The sequence below is a fragment of the Centruroides sculpturatus genome, unplaced genomic scaffold, assembly GCF_000671375.1.
Source record: "Centruroides sculpturatus isolate CEXI.00-Female unplaced genomic scaffold, Cexi_2.0 scaffold2473, whole genome shotgun sequence".
Taxonomy (NCBI): domain Eukaryota; kingdom Metazoa; phylum Arthropoda; class Arachnida; order Scorpiones; family Buthidae; genus Centruroides; species Centruroides sculpturatus.
This window is the reverse complement of record NW_019386563.1, coordinates 9,406-32,136: the sequence shown is the minus strand read 5'-3', so window position 1 is coordinate 32,136 and position 22,731 is coordinate 9,406. Positions and strand designations below refer to the sequence as shown.

The following is a 22,731-nucleotide window of genomic DNA, read 5'->3' as shown; positions in this document are numbered from 1 at the left end:
ACGAATTAGACGATCATCCCCTACAGTGTATACGTATATTCTAGTGTCAATATGTCCCACGCTTAGATACTTGCTTATTTTTTAAAATTAAATAAAGTATAATCGTCGAATTATCAAATTTTCTAACATATTTTAAAGTTATGTTACTCCTTACTCTTGTAGGAAATTTACGATTTTTATCTTTATACCATGGTATTTTATTTATTAGCAAGTAAATTTCACATTTATCTCTCAAATTTTCATGTTCAAGAGCTGTTCGACAGTGTGCTAAATATATTGCCAAATTTTATATTGAAAAATCACAAAAAAATCCAGCAACGATTTGCTTAACTTTACCGGCTGTTATGAAATTTTATTCTCAAAATAACTTTTATATTATTAATCGTAATAAAATTGTATATGGTTATGTTATAAGACTTTTTCCTATTATTAACCATAAAAGCCTAATTTTGAGGGCAGCGACAAGATTCATAAAACAATCGCAAATCCAAGTTCGACTCTACTCGAGAAGCAGCGTGGCACCCAATTCCCCTTAATAACACACAAGCTACCGTGCCAAATTTCTCAATATTTATCCTAACACGAGATATTAAAATCCCACCGACGCTGTATATTCAACATTGAGTAATTTTATCTTTGCCATTTTGTAAAAAATTTTGAAAAATGGTTACACAATAAATAGTGGTAAGATGATATACGTGAAAACGATGTAAGTCGTCAATAAAAAAGGCGAAAATATTCGCATTCAATAACAAATTGCGATGATTTAAATATAATAGTGCGAAGACGTCGATACCAAATTTATGTGGAACGATTTCTTGGTTCCAGTAACTCAGCTTTCAGGAAGAGTTCTAGAAGAGGAGATGGTTTCAACTGTCGTAAGATCGTCATGGTCCTGTGAATGGGAATGCCCATTTACAGCGATTTGATCGTTTCTTCCAGAAGATAGCACGTACTAAATTTGTGCCATTTTTGACATTCGTTACTTTCGAGCAAGATTTATACACACAAGAGTACATTTTATGCTCGAAGCAGGCACGAAATCCTGTGATTTTCATGCAGTCGTTTTTAATCACCCGTAGTATATTTGCTGTGATAAGCAGTGGTAAAAGGACAGTTAAGGCGATCTTCGTACCGTCCATTGTCTCTTGTTTCAAAATAAATTTAACAATTACGTGATAATACATTTTAATGACGACATTTTGTTGCATCTGTTTACTTTACAATAATAATAATATAATAATAAAGTGCCAGTTTAAATAGTCTTATCTCGAGTGGGGTCGGACTTAATGAAGAAATTATTATAACAAAATCTCGTAACAGGTGGCGCCGCACACAATTTCATTTATTATTATTATTAATAATAATAATATAAAAGTTATTTTTTTAAATAAAATTTCATAACAACCGGGAAAGTCTCGCAAATCGTTGCAGGATTTCTCTTTATTGTTTTTGTTTTTTAATTTATAATTTAGGATTATTATTAGTTGTCATTTTCTACCTTAAAATTACTTGTATACAGTCGACCCCCCTATAACACTGTTTGATAATTCCGTTTTATATGAATTCCATGTTGTACGAGTCACTTAGATTTTACAAATACGTGTGCCGGGCTATGAACGGCTCACATATTTGTAAAATCTAAGTGACTCGTACAACATGGAATTCATATAAAACGGAATTATCAACAGTGTTATAGGGGGGTCGACTTGTATACTGTTTATCGAAATGTGTAGTGTTTTGGAGTCTGGAAACAGATTTATTCACTTTCCATTATTTCTGATGGAGAACAATTATTTAGAATTTCTTTTTATTTACACGTCCAAAAAGTACATTTGGTCGTCAGGTCGCGCGCGACGGCGGGAAATTCGACAATGGCAAAATCCGGGTGATAAACACGCACGTGACGTAAACGAGGCAGAAAGTACGATCGGACGCACGTATATATACACACGGGGGGCGACGCGACGCTTTAATAAAAACTTAAATACAATAGAACTCTGGTCGCCCGGTTATAAATAAATTAAAAAAATCTATGTAGAGAACTTCCGGCTCTAAAATATTTTAAATTTATAAAAACAAAAAATAATAATAATTAATAGCCATAGAACTAACAATAAGAACAATTGCGCTACACTTTAGATCAGTGCGTGTGTGTGTGTGTTTGTTTGTTTGTGTGTGTATGTATCGACGGTCGAGCCGACTCCAACCCGGGAAAATTCACTCCCCCCGAGGTTCCGCTGCTCTGGAGGCAGAACCCCTACGTCAGAATCCAGAGGGGGTACAGATTCAGGTGTAAGGTCTGGTCGAATATTTATTCTCTTCGGGCAAATCCAGTCCGCTCTTCAGGGTTCGACGAACTGAAATTGTAAATTGGACCCGTCATTAATGAAAAACTGTTATTTTCAGAACATCCTAAAATCTACATTCTACCAGTGCACGTCACTAGTATTGTGTTTGAATGACGTCTAAGTTAATATTTTGAACTCACGTGACTTTCTATCGCCGTAACGAGCCTTCTTCCTGACTCTGGGTTCCGTTCGGGTGGGTTGCGTGGTGGCAGTCTTCACCAGACTCTCAAGTATTTCGTCATCTGCATCAGTCAGATTTTCGTCTCTGAGGACGGGTCCGTGTCTTCCGGGTTTATGTCCCACACCTCGGAAGAAAATTTAAATATTGAAATATCGTAAAAAAAGTATATTACGTCACAAAATAACTTCGCTTAGGATCGCTTGGCGTGTGACTTATGGTGGTGATCATGCACTCCCGATATGATCTGTGGTCTGCAGTGGCACATTATAGCTTCGTGGGGCAAATTTGAATTAGGGAGTTCTGCGCACAGTGTTGACTTCGTTCGGGGGATTCAAAAATTTCCCGGTATCCTGGTTCGTTTTTTTAACGCGGCCTTTGCGCTGTGCCAGTGCACCCCGCGCTTGTGCCAAATTGGCAATCTAGGATCCCCGGATATGGCCCGAATTTAAATTTCGATATTCTTACTACAGTATTGACTTTATAAAAGATTAGTCCGGCCCTCCTGTTGATAGGGGTCCCCGGGCAATTATTCTTTTCGTCCATAGGATAACGTGCCACTGGTGGTCTGCCGCTTAACATTTCCGAGTTTGCAGCGACACAAATTTGTGTTACAGACAAATCGAATTCGTTTGAGTCTTAGGAACAGCTACGACCTCTACTTACCAGGAACGAGTTTCGGTCGCCCTTTACTTCCGGGTAACATTTTATCCCACTTGTGTGACCTGGATTCTTCGTTTTCCACGTTTCCGTTCTTCAGGATCTGCCTGAGTTCCCGGTCAGCCTGCTGCTCTTTGGTTCGGAATTTTGGCGTCTGTTCGAAATACAACAAAAATTGGAATTGGACCAACGGCGGACAATCGGAAAACGTCAGAAAGGAAGCGATCAATTACTTCGGTAATCATTTTTCCTCTGGTCTTGTTACGTTCGCGGTGACTTGCTTTTTTCTCCATCTGCTGGATCACCCTTTCTCTGGTCGTCCTGTATTCCAGAGCGAATTCGCATATAATTTTGCAGATGTGATTGACTTTGACGTCTTTTATGGTGTGAGCGACGAAACCGAAATACACCAGCAACTTATAGAACCTGGATAAGAAGATAACGGTGGAAATCGAATTCGGAATCCACGTCGCCTTTCGACAGATATTCACTATTCTGGATATTTGCGTGGATAGCCTATTTACTTACCTATTAAGTACTCTCCTCTGGATAATTCCTAAGATGATGATCCTTTCCGCGCACTCGGCTAAAAATTCCGCCATCCTAAATGGAAAAGTAAATAAATGGTCAACTGGAAATGTGTCCAGCGATCCTCTCGTATTTCGAAAGGAAAAATGAGCGAAAGAATGGCTATTTTCGAGCCTAATGATTAGTCTGGAGTGATACGAGCGGTGCCAAGTTGGCGCGATGTCCTCCACAGTAAGCACCTAGGAGACGACGAACCAACAATTTCGACCACTCGACTGACAGATAAAAAAAAAAAAAAAAAGAAACTACTCACTTGACTCTCATGGAGGTGGAGCCGTCGTGCTTGGCGATTACTTTCAGATAGTCCCAAGATGCCTTGCACTCGTTCTCCATTTTAGTTAAATTCCTGTTCACCTCGTCGAAATCCACCTGAAACAACGAAACAGTCAATACTTCAAAGTCTTAGTCCGTGACATTTTTGACACGGAAATAGGATTTACCTTCGATGCTCTGGCCACAGAACCCAATTCCGAATACAAGTCCGTCGAATTAGGGAACTTCTCCATGACGAACTGGCACAGATGATGAAGAAGAGAATGCTTCTGGACAGTGTCTTTCACTTCGGGAACCTTTGCTAAATATTCTATGTTGAAGCCCCTGGCCTGAAAATGTTTATACCAATTGTAAACAGGGTAATATTTGAATAACTGTTAAGCCAGATTAGTACACGTGGGTGGATTAATACTCCCTCACCAGAATTTATTATTATTATTATTATTGACTTCATACATTTTTCTACGTGTGAGAAGTTTTTTGGGAAATATTTTCTTATAAAAGATTGGTTTGAGGCACCCTGTCGTTGACAGTCCTAGGCAATTGCCTTTTTTGCCCATAGGATAACGTGCCACTGAACATTACTTACCTCCACTCCATTTAAAAAGTTGCCAATGGAGAGAAGTGTTGCCAAAATTGACCGGAATGTTTGGCTCTTCTCTATTTCTTCAACTCCTTGTTTCAGATCCATCAAAGGTTCCACAACTTCCTAATATATAATAATCAATTATATGTAACGGTGCAAAGTACGTACAGCAAAATAACAATAGGACTTTTAAGAATTCACCTTTTCCATAGTGTCGTAGTCCAGGCGGAAAGCCCACAACTTCAACCTGGCTTCTAATTCGTTAATAGAAGATAGAATGAGCAGACATTGCTCGGCGGAACCCAGAGGTACGTCCGGATTGGCCATTTGAGCTTCTGTTATTTTCGTTTTCTCCTCTTCTGTCGGCATCATGGTCGTCAGAATTTTCTATTTAAATACATAAATAATTCTAAATTCTATTGAATTATTGTGGTTATTCTCTTTCAACAAGGCATTTGCTTGTCTATTTTGTTAATGGAGTTTTCTTCGAGTGTCTAACGTCTAAATAGGAGACAATTCCTGTATAAAGTCTTACTGGGAGGCACCTCACTGAAATCGCCCGTGGACGATTGCAAAGGGGGATGCCTCCTGGGTTTAATATCATACAACAATGCATCCTTCCCTTACAAAACGCCCGTGGGAGGTTGCTAAGAGAGGATGCTTTGTTGTACGATATTAAACCACACCGTAATTAGAAGGCCTCCTGTTTTAGTAACGGGTACTTCGAGAATATTTTCGGAATGCGGAGAAACAGAATAAAATTACTACTACTAAAAAGACAAAGGAAGAACTCATTACTTCGATTCCTTCCCTGTTCATGATGATGCTGTCCATTTTGAGAATGGCCGTTTTAATGGTCCTCGGAGGCGGAAGCTTGGTCAGACCGATGTTGATGGCATTCGAACGTTTCGTATCCAATACTACAATTTCGTTCTTTTTTCCGCTCTCTTGAGTTTTCTAAATTAAAAAAAAAGTATTTTAAATTCATTCCATTACAGAATAAAGCGTTCATTTAGATGCCAACTACCCAGAAAATATGTATTAAGTTGCCCCATTGGTGCACATTTCAACTACCGTAGCTAAAATACGACAATTTTTACCGCAGTAAGAATGGGGATTTTTAAAGAGGGACGTCGTAAAGCGAAGTTCTAACGTATTGCAAATTTCACGAAAAATCAGGAACCCCGAAAACATTTAAATTTATTAAATTCGAACGGTTTAATTAAGCGCTAGTTTTAGAAAGATTCGTAAATGAATAAAACTAATTAAAGAAGTTATTTATATAAAACTTGTTAATTACATTGAGTGGAAAATTCTCTTACCTCCTAGACACGAGAAAATGTCGAAATGTCAGTTGGTGTGGGGGCGTAAATGGCAGCAAATATCCAAGAGAAAAATTAGACCAATTAGAAACCATGCATTTGTTTATTTTATATTCCTGCAAATTCTTCTTTACAGTTTTATATCGATACAGTATACTCTTAATCTCCCCCGATTTACGGTTTTATTTACGTAAAATTGGGTTTATATTTTCTATAACTTATTGCCTGGTACGAAAAAATATATAAGCTATATTCGAGAGTCGTGCAGCCATTATTTCTGAGGATCCGTGTTAAGTGGGTATGACAATAAAAGCAGTTCTCTCTTAGCAAACCCATTACAGGTTCGGCCAGATTCACGGGTGATGAGGGACGGATCCGACATATCCGGACACGTCACCCAGGAAAAATTTCTGGATCCTTTCGTATTCCGGGTCCTCCAGAGTGGTGCCCACTATTATCCGAACGAAAACCAAAGAACACTGGTGGTTTGGTCGTGTGCCTGGCTGTGTGGAGTTTTCGGTGTAGTTTCCCATAAAAAAGTCCACCCCTCGGTAGATTTCTCAAGTGCCACGTTGCCGAATACAAATAAATCAAACCTCTACAGTGGTAGAGTGCCAAATTAACTACAGTTGACCCCCCTATAACACTGTTGATTTTTCCGTTTTATATGAATTCCACGTCCTACGAGTCACTTAGATTTTACAAATACACAAGCCGTTCACAGCCCGGCACACGTATTTGTAAAATCTAAGTGACTCGTACAACATGGAATTCATATAAAACGGAAAAACCAACAGTGTTATAGGGGGGTCGACTGGTACTCGACTTTAATAAATTATAGGCTCGGGCCCCGAATTCGAACCCGAATTCCTCTGGTCGTATTGATTGATTGCACTAAAACAATTCAACGATGATAAAATTTTTTGCAGACATTTTTTTAATTATTAAGAATATACTGCATCACATTTTTATAAATTGCATGCAAATTTCCATGCTTCTTATAGTTATTATAAAAATTATACAGCATTAAATAATCATTTTTTAAAAATAAAAACAGAAAAATTAAATATGGATAATTTAAAAGTTAAATTAAAAACTTTATTCAAATAATATAAAATCGGTATTAAAATTTATTATATTGTTCACAAAAGCATTACTTTTAAATTATATTATTATTATTATTACAGCAAAAAATTATGATTTAAATTCAAATTACAAAAGGTAAAAAATTGGTGAATATAAAGCATTAAGATCGCATTGAAATTTATTAATTATAAATTATTTATTTAGTGGAAAATTAAATCGTCCCCATTCGAAGTCGTCTGAAGAAACGTCTACCGCCAAATTCTCCTCTGGTGGCGATACCTGGAAGTATTATTCTGCCGCAGAAATCGAGTCCACAGGCGCCAAAAAGCATTTATATTGGGTTCGAATCCTGACAGGATTAATCCAGGGATCCCGAATCGATTCCAGACCAGATTTTCACTTGTGCCAATTATGAAATATCCGAAGATTCTGATAAGACAAGGCCTTTTCGATCTCATTGGCACACGAACCCACTCGAGCAAATTTTAACCGCTAAATGTCTTTGCAGACGGCTTCGAATGGGAGTTATTTAATTAAGATAACCCGGTATAAGTACATAGAAGGCATTAAAAACAGTGCAAATAAATAATCTATTGCATACCTTATTCATAATATCTTTGGCTCTGCTTTCGAAGAGATATTCTAGCTTCTGAGTATCCACGTTGATGACTTTTATCTCATCCCATATTGTTCTCTTGATACCCGCCCTGTTCAGAAGCATGGGTTCTTCTCTAAATTCCCTCCAGAATAACTTGACGGTTTTCTTGTTCTTCGGATTAGATTTCTCCTGTTCTTGATGTTTCTCCGGTTGCGGTGCGGATCTTCTGACCCAGGGTGGAGCTTGCGGAGTAACCGTACTTTTCTGAGTGTTCATTAATAAAGGTGCCGTAGATTTCAATCCGAACGCCGGAGCCGGCGGCGGAGGAGGCGGTGGGGCCCCTCCCAAATTTGGTAACGGAGGAGGAGGAGGAGGAATTCCCATACCGGGAAGTGGAGGAGGAGGAGGACCAGCCATGCCCGGTGGGGGAGGAGGAGGAGGCGGGCCTCCCAAACCCGGTGGTGGGGGCGGTGGTGGTGGTCCGCAGTTAAACATCGGCGCCTGTTGCGGTGGAGCTACGGGCGCGAGAACGAAACCTTGAGGTTTGAATATGTCGACGTCGTCCTTGTCGTCGAGATCGGTGAAATCTAAATCGTTAATTATTAAAGGGCGGGCGATGGTCTTCATGAGTTGCTCCCATTGAAAATCGTCACTCTTCTTCAAATCGAGGATGAACGAAGAACTTTTCTGAGGCGCAATGGGCGCTTTCTGTTCCTGGCGGGTTCCGCCGGATATCAGGCCCTCTTTCGCTCTTCCGATAATACCGCTGGTGTCACCCGATCGTATCCCCGGTGACTTTGGTCCCGGTATCTGTTTTCCTATCACCTTTCCCTGAATGTCTTGTATGCTGCTGTCTTTCTTCAGGGGAAACTTTTCTTCTCTTTGATTAGCGAATTCTCCGGATGGCGACTGAGATAAATTCTTCTTGTTTTCGTCTTCTTGGCTCTTACTGTACATCATGGAGAGCATCCACGACTTCTTGTTCGAATCCTTGCGAGTGTAAGGCGTAGGGCCTTTATTAATTTCCGTCTGGCTTCCCTTCTTGTTAAGGGGGTGCAAGGTCTGATCGAGTTTGGCACCGCTATCGTTTTTTATTAAGGGCGAACTTAGTTTGTTTGCCTGGGCGCTCACCCAACTGCCCTGTTTGGCAAGAGGAGGAGGAGGAGGCGGAAACTTTTCGCTCTTCTCCTGTTGGCTGTCTTGTCTGACGAAGGGAGACTTGATGTCGGCCTTACTGCCCTGTTTACTAAGAGGTACTTTGTTCGCATCGGGCCAACTGTCTTGTCGAACGAATTTTTTCCCTCCCGCTTCCGTTTGGCCGCTCTGTTTGTTGGCGATTTCGCTTTGGCTTCCCTGTTTCGCTAGTTTTTTCATGTAATTTTCTTTTGTTTCCGAAACGCTGTTCTGTCTGACCAGAGAAGGTTTTTTGTCGCCAATTTCCGTAATACTATTCTGTTTCTTCAGTTCGGGCTTCTTGTTCTCCAACGATTTCTGTCTTGTCAATTGCTGGTTTTTCCTATTCTCGTCTTCAATTTTACTCTCGAAACGATAGCGATGTTTTTCCACTAAAGATGGACCTATTTAAAAATATATATAGGCCTATATGATAATGACGTTCCATATATTTTTAAAAAAATGTATGATACATATGTTAATATATCCGAGATAAAAAAAAATACCGTGCTTTTCCTGCAATGGCGCTTTCTCTTGTTCTCTGTCTGATGGGATGCTGTTTGTTCTTTGATACACTGGAGGAGAGGGAGCGATCTCTTGATTTATACCCAAAGCTTTATTCTGAGCTTCTCTTTCTCTTCTCCTGCGTAGAGCCGGCGTAATTTCCGTAACTTCCGTTGCTACCGAATAGAAATAAAAGAAAATATCAAAAAGTATTCTTTCCCTCGATATCAAATGACACGTACACGGCGTACTTGAAGCTTCGTACTTCTTACCTTAATATCTCTTTCATAACGTTTTAAAGCCAAATTAGAGGGGGAAATTTAGTTAAATAGAACAGTTTATGAAGGAAATAATATGCATTTACATTTTCTCAGACCGTTACGGCACGAAAGAACGTATCAGAATGAATTACAAGGGCTACTAATGGAAATCCTACCCTGTAAAGTTGCTTTCTTGTTATAAATTTTACTCCCCATTTTTCTCTATTTGTAAATACAAAAGTCTATGTGTATACGAGAAAAACTTATTGCGAAACTATTTTTTATTTAAAGGGAAACCACTAACTGTATGATTTAGAATCTCCAGATTGAACCCCCAACAATAAATACGGGAGAAAGTAGCGGGTCGAAGGAAGGAAGAGCAAGATGAAAGTGCTATGAAAAGAAGTAGATGGTGCAAAAAAACTGCATCAGACTGAGGTTTCTTCCAATGAAGTTTGCGAGGTTCCTGAGAGAACCTCACAAACTTCCTGAGAGAACCTCACAATGAAGTTTGTGAGGTTCTCTCAGGAAGTTTGTGAGTTTCCTGAGGAAATAAAAGAAAATATCTCTACATTTTATCAAATCATTCCCTTTATGAAATGGGCTGTATAGCCAAATAAGATTCCCTTCTACCGCGTTAATATAATAGAGTGAACGAGCAAAATAACGTGAAATGAGCAACCAATATGGGGGACGATTGTTTTTTTGTTGGGCTGAGCGATGACATTATATTACCTGACTGCACTCCCTTTATAGCACGGAGGTTATACTTTTATCTACTGATTATAGTGGCGCGTTACAGCTTCGTAGGGCCCAGGCGAATTTGAATGTACAGACACTTTTTTTCGTGGGGAAAATGTTTTCTTATAAAAGATTAGTTAGGGGCCCCCATCAACAGGTAATTTCGTGGAGGCAGGAGATCTTTCATGAAAAACTGGCCACTATTTATATGTTACTAACGCGAAGAAATCCCGAATAGCTTCACGGGTTTTTTTAGGGTTTCCCCCCTAACTCTTTACACTCCGTGGTCACTAAGAGGGACTTTTTAGCAAGCCCATTATGGATTCGGCCAAACCCACAGTAGGGAAGTCGGGAAGAGAGACGAATATCAGCCCGAAAGATTCGTGGAATATTTTCGACCCGTCCGGAATCGAACCCGGATCCCTCATTTATAAATTACCTGGAATGGCGGCGCTTCCGTTTTGCATCTGTCCTTCCGATTTGCTCGAATCGTCGTTAGATATTTGTCTGAAAATAAAGAAATGTTTGGTTTTTATAAAATGGAATTCTGTAATTATCTCTTATTTTAAATTAAATTAAATTGCTGTGTGACCGTAATAAAAAAAAAAATAAAAGTTAGTGTGGCTTTACCTTGTTGTTCTCCTCCAAGGCACTTTGTCTTGTTGATTAGTTGTTTGTATATCCGGAGGTTTTATTTTCGATGATGATATCGACTTCCCCAATGAATGCCTTTTGCTCTTTCTCCTGTCGTTATCGTCTAAACAAATCTTCCGATTTCTCGGCATTTGTCTGAAAGAAACATACCCGACATTCAACATTCCATCCTGTGTGACAATTATTTGACCATCCCCTTTCATTGTTAAGTTATGGCAATGTAACACTTGGGCAATCTGCCTTCCGGGAGGTCTTTTTTAAGGGAAACTGGCCCCTATTTAGGCGTTACAGACATGGAGAAAACTCGGAAAACTTCACGTCCCAGCGAGGCTCGAACCCACCACCGAATTTCCAGTGTTCAGGGTATAAAGACTGCTTGGCCACTGGTGTTCATTGTTAATTAAATAACTTTGTTGTATTACTATATATATATGTTTTCATATATTACATCAATAGCTGGGCACAACATGGTTATCTAAACTGTACAATGATTTAAGTCTGTACAACTGTATAAAGTTACAGAATGTTTAAAAATAATTTATCTACTTGTGACTGTAATTTAGACAAAAATCAGTATTTATTATAACTTTTCTACCAATTGTTAATCCTTTTTTTTCCTTATAATTGTGGTTTCTAATCTTAATGTGAGATTCACTTGTCTATATTGTAGATTTAATGGGTTTTAATTCACTGAAACAGTGAATTAAAACCCATTAAATGTTTTGCCTCCTGCTGTGTTTTGCCTCCTCCAAAACAAAACCCTACGAGTGCCTCTGAATTGAGCATGTTCTAAATCATTCACTGAGTATATTCAAATGTTTAAAATACAACCTAATTATGCACCATTACTATTTCTTGACAAATATGTGGCTGTGTAGAATTCTAACAAGTAAATATGGCAAGCCCAGGATTAAAAATATAAGACATTTTGAGATAATAAAAGCGGTTTTTAAAAAAACTAACCTGAGAGTAACGTCGTAAGGCAACGGTTTTCCGTCGTCGTCGCCGTCTTCGTGCTTTAACACCGCCTAAAATTATAATTAGAATGAATAGAAAGTAAAGTAGATTCAATAAATTGTTTCAGTATACAATTTGTAACCTCTCTGCATCAAAATATAAATAAGTCTTGTTTATATAATGACTTTTTATGTTTTAAACTTACCAAAAAACTAATTATTAAGATTATTTTAGTGCTGAATTGTATAATTATGCCCAAAATACTTATTGTATTTATGAATTAATTTAGCCTAGTTAGAGACATTTTGAAACATATATGAGGACTGAAATTGTAAGAAAAGTACCAACAGCTATCAGTAAAAATGTTGATTGTGTCTCCATTAAGTGTACTTTTTGGATTTATTCTATTATATACATGTATCTTGATCATTTATTCAATAGTCCTGGGTGAGTAACCAAGTCCATACCAAACAGTTTTGGCACCCAGGACAGATCTCATACCTGATATCCTTGATTCAATGTTAATTACAAAAACATTCTATAGACACAGTTTAGAGCCCCGAAATCATGTGGGGCATAACTAAGAGATCTGCGGCAAATGCCTATGATACAAACACTTTGAATACAATTTGTATTCAAAGTGTTTGTATCATAGGCATTAAATAAATGACAAAATACTGGTCTGTAAGGGATTGGAATGAAAAAACTGGATAGTGAACACACCTGTTTGACTGAAATACTACTTTAGTGTACACTGAATTTTGCTTTTAACAATTACACTACTTATAATTAACTCTAAGTACACTTAAACCTAGTGTATTTGGAGTTAATTATACAAAAAAATCAATTCTTGATTAGCAATAAAGTATGAGATTCACAGAAATTGCAGTGTTACAATTAAATGTATACTTTAATATTACTATAACTTTCTTTTGGGCAAAAATTGAATGATACTCATTAAGTTATCAGTTAACATCATCACTTACAAGTGGTCTCACTGGGATTGACACTAACAAGAATATACTGTATTAAGATGCTAAACTAAATTTCAGATTTCATTAATACTTGTCATTTTTAAATCAATATTAATCACTATAATTATGGAATTACCTCATAAATTTTTAATTGCTGCATAAGATCGGGATCGATTCCTTTCTTATTCAAATAGTGTTCGATGATCCATTTCATTCCCTGCTCTTCCAGAGCATCCACCACGTCGTAATAGGTATCTTGATCGGGAATGGCATTCAGAGTCTAATATTTAAAATAAAAATTACAACTGTAATCAACTTATTACTTAAATCTGTATATAAAATTTAGAATTTCCTACCAAAATATTTATTTTATTCATAAAAAATTTACTTATTTTTTCATAAATACATTGCTTCTTTGACAGTAAAGTGGAACATTTAGAAAATTTTCAGTAGAGTATTTTTTTAAATTAAGATAGAGAATATGTATAAATTCTCATTTGCTTTCCATTTTATTGTATTCAATAGAACTTACATTAAGTGTTCTCAAAAATCTGAATATTTTTAGTGTAAATTTCATCCCTTGTTTGACTTTTATACATATAAGTAAACTGTTTACTCTTAAAATTCAATTATAAAATTAACTTTTTATTAATAAATTTCTAAAAGTTTATTAAAAACACAGTGTGTGTTTCCTTGTCAAGCAGACAAGTAAGCAAACCAACCATCTTTGGCTTTCTTACTTAGCTCCTTGACAAGGAAACACTCCCACTGTGTTAAAATACAAAAGGTAAAAACTTAAATTATGAAAAGACTAATTTAGCAGTTGTTAATAACCTGAAACTTTCATTAAAACCATTCATTTATATTTAAAAAAAAAAGATATTACATCATAAAACCATTTTTATTACCTTGTTAATAAGCGTCATTGCATATATCAGAAGCTCGATATCAGACGAATCCTTTTCGTTCAACAAATTCATGATATTGGACCAAGGTTTCANATCTTTGCGAGGCCCTTGTCCTTTGTGCAAAGTATGTGAATTGAAATAGTAGGCACTTATTAATATTAATATATACTGTACTATAAATTAAATTTATTTTATTGTTATAACTAATAGCCAAGGATAAAATAAAAAGTTTTAAATATCAACTTTTTTCTACTTGGTTGTTGTGCGAGGCCCCTCCAAGAGCAAGGCCCCGGGCGATTGCCCTGCTTGCCACCCCCTAAGGCCGCCACTGACTGTACTTATAGGAAATAATGAATAATTTACAGAAACCAATTATAAACTTAGAGATATTATATTTATCTATTACTAATATATTGCTCAAGTATAGTTTATTAAAAGTACTAAAAATAAGTATATAAGAAATAATGCAATCTTACCAATTCTCCTAAGTAATGCAAGAATAAAAAGTTAGTTTTCTATACTTCTTTTTTTTTATTAAATAAAATATTTATTACATTATTAAAAATATTAAAAAGTCACTCTCTCTTGGCATAGAAAATGCCATACTACTTTACTACTATATTACAGAATTTGAGTTTATAAATTTCCATATATTTCATTGATGTAATGTAACAGTAATGAAACATTGTAAATAAGGATGAGATGATTGTCAAGTTAGCCAATTAATTAATGGGGATTCTATAATCATCTTTACTATTAAGCATACTTTTATAAATACTGAAAAAAAATCTCTTATTCTTACTACTTGTGTTCTTATGCAATTGTTTAATTACCTTACCTTTGAATCAATTATAGAATATAACCACTGAATAGTTTCATTATGTTGTATCACTCCATTCATTCCGTCAACATATAACATTACTTGACCCAGAGCTATAAAAGAAATCAAATAAAAATTAGATTTTTTAACAATTTAAAAAGCATAATAAATATTTTTTTTCCAAGAAGAATAAAGCTTCTCATGGAAAATATTATTTAAATTGTGACTGTGCAATCAGAAAGTATTGAACAAAGTGTTTAGTCTCAAGTGAATCACTCTGCTCAATGGTAATCATGTAGAAAGACTTCAAATTATTTATTAAATTATTCTATCAAACAAGGAAGACTTCTTCACACAAGTTATTGTATAATTCAAAGTTTATTTATGGAATTGCATCTTGATTAACAACACCAAACCAATGGCTGGATGGTTGAGCAATTAAGGTGGTGTCTTAATACTCTGGAGGATGGGTCAAAAAACACTACAAAGACTTTGTAACTTGAAGATGAACACAACAGCATCTGTTAAATCCCTCATACATGATTACAATTGATTTTCCAAAATACTTAGTCAATCAAGTGACCTAATATCTTTATTAGTAAATTATCAGTAATTATCTTACCTCTCAAAATATAATTCTGATAATTTTTATCCACTTCTGAACCAACTTTAATGAGGCACGCCAATCCATCGCTTTGGACAAATACATGAACTAGATCCTTGTCATCCTTTAAAAATATAAAAATACCAAGAGTTATAGTTGTGAATAAAATTATATAAAGTTATAATAAATAAATATGTCTATATGAGAATTTTGCTCTTGACACTTTCAACACTCATAAATATAAAAGATTGGATAAATGGCCAAGAATTTCCCATGTTCTCCAAGGCAGTTAAGGCGAACCCATTGCCCTTAAATCTGGGATTAAATTTGAACAGGTTGAAAAGTTCCAGGAATTTTTTGGGATGGTCCATCCATATATATATTGAGCCCCATCCCTTGCCACCAAGTGACCCTATTGTGGGCTCGTGGACCACAAGGAGGCGGCATAAGCAGCATTGAAAGGTTGCATTTCGAAGTTTGCATCGTACTGAGAAAAATCTACCACACAGCCCTGCCTAGGGATCCACAGAGAACCGGTTGAGAAACGTGGTTCTATGTTGCCAGTGTCCGCAGTCCATCACGGTGTGTGAGTTTTAGGGGTCTTCAATGTGAGAAATGTTGAGAACCACTGGTATAGACAGTTGTCTGCAATACCAAGTGCAAGGAGGCATCTGTCTTGTATCTGAGGTAATAGAACTTTTCAAATACAGGGAAAATAAATTTAATAGAATAAAGAAAGTGTTTGTAATTAGGAATTATATTTATCTATTACTAATATATTGCTCAAGTATAGTTTATTAAAAGTACTAAAAATAAGTATATAAGAAATAATGCAATCTTACCAATTCTCCTAAGTAATGCAAGAATAAAAAGTTAGTTTTCTATACTTCTTTTTTTTTATTAAATAAAATATTTATTACATTATTAAAAATATTAAAAAGTCACTCTCTCTTGGCATAGAAAATGCCATACTACTTTACTACTATATTACAGAATTTGAGTTTATAAATTTCCATATATTTCATTGATGTAATGTAACAGTAATGAAACATTGTAAATAAGGATGAGATGATTGTCAAGTTAGCCAATTAATTAATGGGGATTCTATAATCATCTTTACTATTAAGCATACTTTTATAAATACTGAAAAAAAATCTCTTATTCTTACTACTTGTGTTCTTATGCAATTGTTTAATTACCTTACCTTTGAATCAATTATAGAATATAACCACTGAATAGTTTCATTATGTTGTATCACTCCATTCATTCCGTCAACATATAACATTACTTGACCCAGAGCTATAAAAGAAATCAAATAAAAATTAGATTTTTTAACAATTTAAAAAGCATAATAAATATTTTTTTTCCAAGAAGAATAAAGCTTCTCATGGAAAATATTATTTAAATTGTGACTGTGCAATCAGAAAGTATTGAACAAAGTGTTTAGTCTCAAGTGAATCACTCTGCTCAATGGTAATCATGTAGAAAGACTTCAAATTATTTATTAAATTATTCTATCAAACAAGGAAGACTTCTTCACACAAGTTATTGTATAATTCAAAGTTTATTTATGGAATTGCATCTTGATTAACAACACCAAACCAATGGCTGGATGGTTGAGCAATTAAGGTGGTGTCTTAATACTCTGGAGGATGGGTCAAAAAACACTACAAAGACTTTGTAACTTGAAGATGAACACAACAGCATCTGTTAAATCCCTCATACATGATTACAATTGATTTTCCAAAATACTTAGTCAATCAAGTGACCTAATATCTTTATTAGTAAATTATCAGTAATTATCTTACCTCTCAAAATATAATTCTGATAATTTTTATCCACTTCTGAACCAACTTTAATGAGGCACGCCAATCCATCGCTTTGGACAAATACATGAACTAGATCCTTGTCATCCTTTAANCGTGGGGAAAATGTTTTCTTATAAAAGATTAGTTAGGGGCCCCCATCAACAGGTAATTTCGTGGAGGCAGGAAATCTTTCATGAAAAACTGGCCACTATTTATATGTTACTAACGCGAAGAAATCCCGAATAGCTTCACGGGTTTTTTTAGGGTTTCCCCCTAACTCTTTACACTCTGTGGTCACTAAGAGGGACTTTTTAGCAAGCCCATTATGGATTCGGCCAAACCCACAGTAGGGAAGTCGGGAAGAGAGACGAATATCAGCCCGAAAGATTCGTGGAATATTTTCGACCCGTCCGGAATCGAACCCGGATCCCTCATTTATAAATTACCTGGAATGGCGGCGCTTCCGTTTTGCATCTGTCCTTCCGATTTGCTCGAATCGTCGTTAGATATTTGTCTGAAAATAAAGAAATGTTTGGTTTTTATAAAATGGAATTCTGTAATTATCTCTTATTTTAAATTAAATTAAATTGCTGTGTGACCGTAATAAAAAAAAAAATAAAAGTTAGTGTGGCTTTACCTTGTTGTTCTCCTCCAAGGCACTTTGTCTTGTTGATTAGTTGTTTGTATATCCGGAGGTTTTATTTTCGATGATGATATCGACTTCCCCAATGAATGCCTTTTGCTCTTTCTCCTGTCGTTATCGTCTAAACAAATCTTCCGATTTCTCGGCATTTGTCTGAAAGAAACATACCCGACATTCAACATTCCATCCTGTGTGACAATTATTTGACCATCCCCTTTCATTGTTAAGTTATGGCAATGTAACACTTGGGCAATCTGCCTTCCGGGAGGTCTTTTTTAAGGGAAACTGGCCCCTATTTAGGCGTTACAGACGTGGAGAAAACTCGGAAAACTTCACGTCCCAGCGAGGCTCGAACCCACCACCGAATTTCCAGTGTTCAGGGTATAAAGACTGCTTGGCCACTGGTGTTCATTGTTAATTAAATAACTTTGTTGTATTACTATATATATATGTTTTCATATATTACATCAATAGCTGGGCACAACATGGTTATCTAAACTGTACAATGATTTAAGTCTGTACAACTGTATAAAGTTACAGAATGTTTAAAAATAATTTATCTACTTGTGACTGTAATTTAGACAAAAATCAGTATTTATTATAACTTTTCTACCAATTGTTAATCCTTTTTTTTCCTTATAATTGTGGTTTCTAATCTTAATGTGAGATTCACTTGTCTATATTGTAGATTTAATGGGTTTTAATTCACTGAAACAGTGAATTAAAACCCATTAAATGTTTTGCCTCCTGCTGTGTTTTGCCTCCTCCAAAACAAAACCCTACGAGTGCCTCTGAATTGAGCATGTTCTAAATCATTCACTGAGTATATTCAAATGTTTAAAATACAACCTAATTATGCACCATTACTATTTCTTGACAAATATGTGGCTGTGTAGAATTCTAACAAGTAAATATGGCAAGCCCAGGATTAAAAATATAAGACATTTTGAGATAATAAAAGCGGTTTTTAAAAAAACTAACCTGAGAGTAACGTCGTAAGGCAACGGTTTTCCGTCGTCGTCGCCGTCTTCGTGCTTTAACACCGCCTAAAATTATAATTAGAATGAATAGAAAGTAAAGTAGATTCAATAAATTGTTTCAGTATACAATTTGTAACCTCTCTGCATCAAAATATAAATAAGTCTTGTTTATATAATGACTTTTTATGTTTTAAACTTACCAAAAAACTAATTATTAAGATTATTTTAGTGCTGAATTGTATAATTATGCCCAAAATACTTATTGTATTTATGAATTAATTTAGCCTAGTTAGAGACATTTTGAAACATATATGAGGACTGAAATTGTAAGAAAAGTACCAACAGCTATCAGTAAAAATGTTGATTGTGTCTCCATTAAGTGTACTTTTTGGATTTATTCTATTATATACATGTATCTTGATCATTTATTCAATAGTCCTGGGTGAGTAACCAAGTCCATACCAAACAGTTTTGGCACCCAGGACAGATCTCATACCTGATATCCTTGATTCAATGTTAATTACAAAAACATTCTATAGACACAGTTTAGAGCCCCGAAATCATGTGGGGCATAACTAAGAGATCTGCGGCAAATGCCTATGATACAAACACTTTGAATACAATTTGTATTCAAAGTGTTTGTATCATAGGCATTAAATAAATGACAAAATACTGGTCTGTAAGGGATTGGAATGAAAAAACTGGATAGTGAACACACCTGTTTGACTGAAATACTACTTTAGTGTACACTGAATTTTGCTTTTAACAATTACACTACTTATAATTAACTCTAAGTACACTTAAACCTAGTGTATTTGGAGTTAATTATACAAAAAAATCAATTCTTGATTAGCAATAAAGTATGAGATTCACAGAAATTGCAGTGTTACAATTAAATGTATACTTTAATATTACTATAACTTTCTTTTGGGCAAAAATTGAATGATACTCATTAAGTTATCAGTTAACATCATCACTTACAAGTGGTCTCACTGGGATTGACACTAACAAGAATATACTGTATTAAGATGCTAAACTAAATTTCAGATTTCATTAATACTTGTCATTTTTAAATCAATATTAATCACTATAATTATGGAATTACCTCATAAATTTTTAATTGCTGCATAAGATCGGGATCGATTCCTTTCTTATTCAAATAGTGTTCGATGATCCATTTCATTCCCTGCTCTTCCAGAGCATCCACCACGTCGTAATAGGTATCTTGATCGGGAATGGCATTCAGAGTCTAATATTTAAAATAAAAATTACAACTGTAATCAACTTATTACTTAAATCTGTATATAAAATTTAGAATTTCCTACCAAAATATTTATTTTATTCATAAAAAATTTACTTATTTTTTCATAAATACATTGCTTCTTTGACAGTAAAGTGGAACATTTAGAAAATTTTCAGTAGAGTATTTTTTTAAATTAAGATAGAGAATATGTATAAATTCTCATTTGCTTTCCATTTTATTGTATTCAATAGAACTTACATTAAGTGTTCTCAAAAATCTGAATATTTTTAGTGTAAATTTCATCCCTTGTTTGACTTTTATACATATAAGTAAACTGTTTACTCTTAAAATTCAATTATAAAATTAACTTTTTATTAATAAATTTCTAAAAGTTTATTAAAAACACAGTGTGTGTTTCCTTGTCAAGCAGACAAGTAAGCAAACCAACCATCTTTGGCTTTCTTACTTAGCTCCTTGACAAGGAAACACTCCCACTGTGTTAAAATACAAAAGGTAAAAACTTAAATTATGAAAAGACTAATTTAGCAGTTGTTAATAACCTGAAACTTTCATTAAAACCATTCATTTATATTTAAAAAAAAAAGATATTACATCATAAAACCATTTTTATTACCTTGTTAATAAGCGTCATTGCATATATCAGAAGCTCGATATCAGACGAATCCTTTTCGTTCAACAAATTCATGATATTGGACCAAGGTTTCACTCCTAAAATATTTATCAAGCTTTTGATTATTTTCTCATCTAAATTAATTTGATTAGGATAATTAAAAACTCTCTTTAAAAATTACAATTCATAGAATATTTTTATGCAATAATTTACTTAATTTACTAATAAATTTGGTACTTAAAACAGAATAAATGGCTTGTAATGAATTAACAAAATATTCAGATTGGAAACCCAAATATATAATCATATAGGAAGTACAATATCTAAATTTTCAACCTGATATTTTCTTCTAAATATATACAGGGTGTATCAATCAGTACAGCTGTTACAAACTTTCAGGAGAGATAGAGTACACCTAGACCATGGGAAATCACATAGCAATGCGCGGTCGGAAACGCTTTCCTGGCGCGGTAGTGACGACACAAAACACAAGAAAGGAAGGACACAAACAGGTTGAGAAAACACATTTATTATTCTTAGTACAGCAAAAATGAAAGAAGGTGTTTGAAATTACGACCCTGGGCCGCATCACGTCTCCTGCACTTTGAAGATCTAATGTTGTCGAAAATAAACATGTTTTCTCACCCTGTTCGTGTCCTTCCTTTCTTGTGTTTTGTGTCGTCACTACCATGCCACTACCATAAATTTCCGACAATGCATTGCTATGTGATTTCCCATCGTCTAGGTGTACTCTATCTCTCCTGAAAGTTTGTAACCACTGTACTGATACATCCTGTATACATATATGTGTATATATATAGGGATGAGGGTTTAACAGAGGAATCAACTTGATCCAATGTTAAGAAAACAAACTGTGTGAGAAGAAATCATCCTCCGCACAAAAATAACAAATTCTTCAACACATATTTTGAGTAAACTTTAATTTTTTACTTGTAGAGCAAGTTGAAAACACCTTATTTTCTCAGCAAATAAAGTATTGGAGAATTTGCTAAACTGTGTGAGGTTAGGAAAGAGAAAAGTGGTAAAAAGCAGAGGCAAGACAGATTTTAAACAGTGAAATTATAGTGTGGAAGTTATGTGACATTATCTTGTTCTTCTCATCTTTTGTCCTTATAAATTATATATATATAATTTAGGATCATTATACAGTCAAACAGTAGGTTAATTATTTTCTCAACTATTCACTTTAATTCGCATACCACCATTGTATTTAATACAGCGGACTACAGAGGAACAAGCTAATTGAATGGACTATTTGACTTATTTATATATAAATATTGAACTCTGATTTGTGGTTAAAGATAAATAGATAAAATTATATATTATAGCATTTCTTAAATTTCATCTTTGAAGAGATTGAAATCTTATTAGAGAGTAATATTAACTTGTATATTACAAAATATGAATATTTTTATTATTTGGAGTGAGCTAATGAATATAGAATTCATTCATTTAGTAAACTTACAAGAAAATAACCTGTATAAATCATTTATAAAGTTATAATTCTATAATAAATTTCCTTACCTTTTTCTCTATCAACAGTATTGACAGCATTCATCAATAATATGCTATTATATTCTGTATATTCCACAAATACTAATAATAATTTAAGTGCTGTTTTAACTACCAAACGATACTGAAAAGAATAATAATTTTTGTTTTAATTATTTTGATAATTAATATAAATATTACATTTTATAAAAGTTTTACAGTTTATTCTTAAACAGTTATTTTAATTTAAATTAAAATTAAGTTTCTATTAATTAATTATTCAAAAATTTAGCACTAAAACAAGAAGGATTCCTTGTTTTCGAGGCTCAATTTTTGAAAATTCGAAGACCTTACTATCAATGTCTATAAAGGTTTCATTCATTATGTCATATATGTACTAGTCAAACCCCCTATAACACTGTTGATTATTCTGTTTTATATGAATTTTGTGTTGTAGGAGTCACTTAGATTTTACAAATATGTGTGCAGGGCTGTGAACAGCTCACCTATTTGTAAAATCTAAGTGACTTATACAACATGGAATTCATATAAAACAGAATAATCAACAGTGTTATAGGGGGGTTTACATTAGTTGGCCCAGTGTTTAGGATTTCCTTATGGAATCTATGGCAAGCATAGCTATAACTGTGTGGAATGTTCTTTTTTTTTTTTTTTTT

The 22,731-nt window shown here is 34.7% G+C and overlaps 2 protein-coding genes across 4 annotated transcripts in view; both read right to left on the bottom strand.

The window, feature by feature from the left end:
• Positions 1-1,710: 1,710 nt before the first annotated feature.
• On the bottom strand, positions 1,711-13,905 carry LOC111615312 (FH1/FH2 domain-containing protein 3-like). Its single transcript, XM_023356734.1, has 17 exons — positions 13,814-13,905; positions 13,042-13,185; positions 11,938-12,002; positions 10,956-11,109; positions 10,760-10,829; positions 9,322-9,495; positions 7,645-9,219; positions 5,435-5,595; positions 4,838-5,023; positions 4,640-4,759; positions 4,218-4,379; positions 4,031-4,146; positions 3,718-3,792; positions 3,423-3,615; positions 3,196-3,343; positions 2,492-2,656; positions 1,711-2,360 (listed from the first exon to the last, which is right to left on the bottom strand). The coding sequence occupies exons 1-17, from the start codon at positions 13,883-13,885 to the stop codon at positions 2,290-2,292; spliced, it is 3,651 nt and encodes a 1,216-aa protein (XP_023212502.1). The 5' UTR covers positions 13,886-13,905; the 3' UTR covers positions 1,711-2,289.
• Positions 13,906-17,257: 3,352 nt separating this feature from the next.
• LOC111615313 (FH1/FH2 domain-containing protein 3-like) overlaps positions 17,258-22,731 on the bottom strand; it is a 10,649-nt gene continuing 5,175 nt past the window's right edge. For 2 of the 3 annotated variants that reach the window (XM_023356737.1, XM_023356735.1), the window contains 6 exons: positions 22,088-22,199; positions 20,546-20,640; positions 19,774-19,917; positions 18,670-18,734; positions 17,683-17,841; positions 17,261-17,559 (listed from right to left, as the gene is read on the bottom strand). In XM_023356737.1, the coding sequence (XP_023212505.1) occupies positions 17,481-17,559; positions 17,683-17,841; positions 18,670-18,734; positions 19,774-19,917; positions 20,546-20,640; positions 22,088-22,199 (654 nt within the window). In that variant the 3' untranslated portion in view covers positions 17,261-17,480. Of the gene's footprint in view, positions 17,562-17,682; positions 17,842-18,669; positions 18,735-19,773; positions 19,918-20,545; positions 20,641-22,087; positions 22,200-22,731 lie in introns of all 3 variants that reach the window. The other variant, XM_023356736.1, reaches the window with a different exon arrangement.

What these genes read in the sequence shown, in the direction of transcription:
- LOC111615312 (XM_023356734.1), bottom strand. Translation starts at nt 13,885, where the DNA reads ATGAATTTGTTGAACGAAAAGGATTCGTCTGATATCGAGCTTCTGATA. An exon ending in AAGTGCCTTGGAGGAGAACA is followed by an intron (nt 10,830 to 10,955) that starts ACAAGGTAAAGC and finishes TTCTTTATTTTC; the next exon opens with AGACAAATATCTAACGACGA. An exon ending in CGGAAGCGCCGCCATTCCAG is followed by an intron (nt 9,496 to 10,759) that starts GTAATTTATAAA and finishes TCTATTCGGTAG; the next exon opens with CAACGGAAGTTACGGAAATT.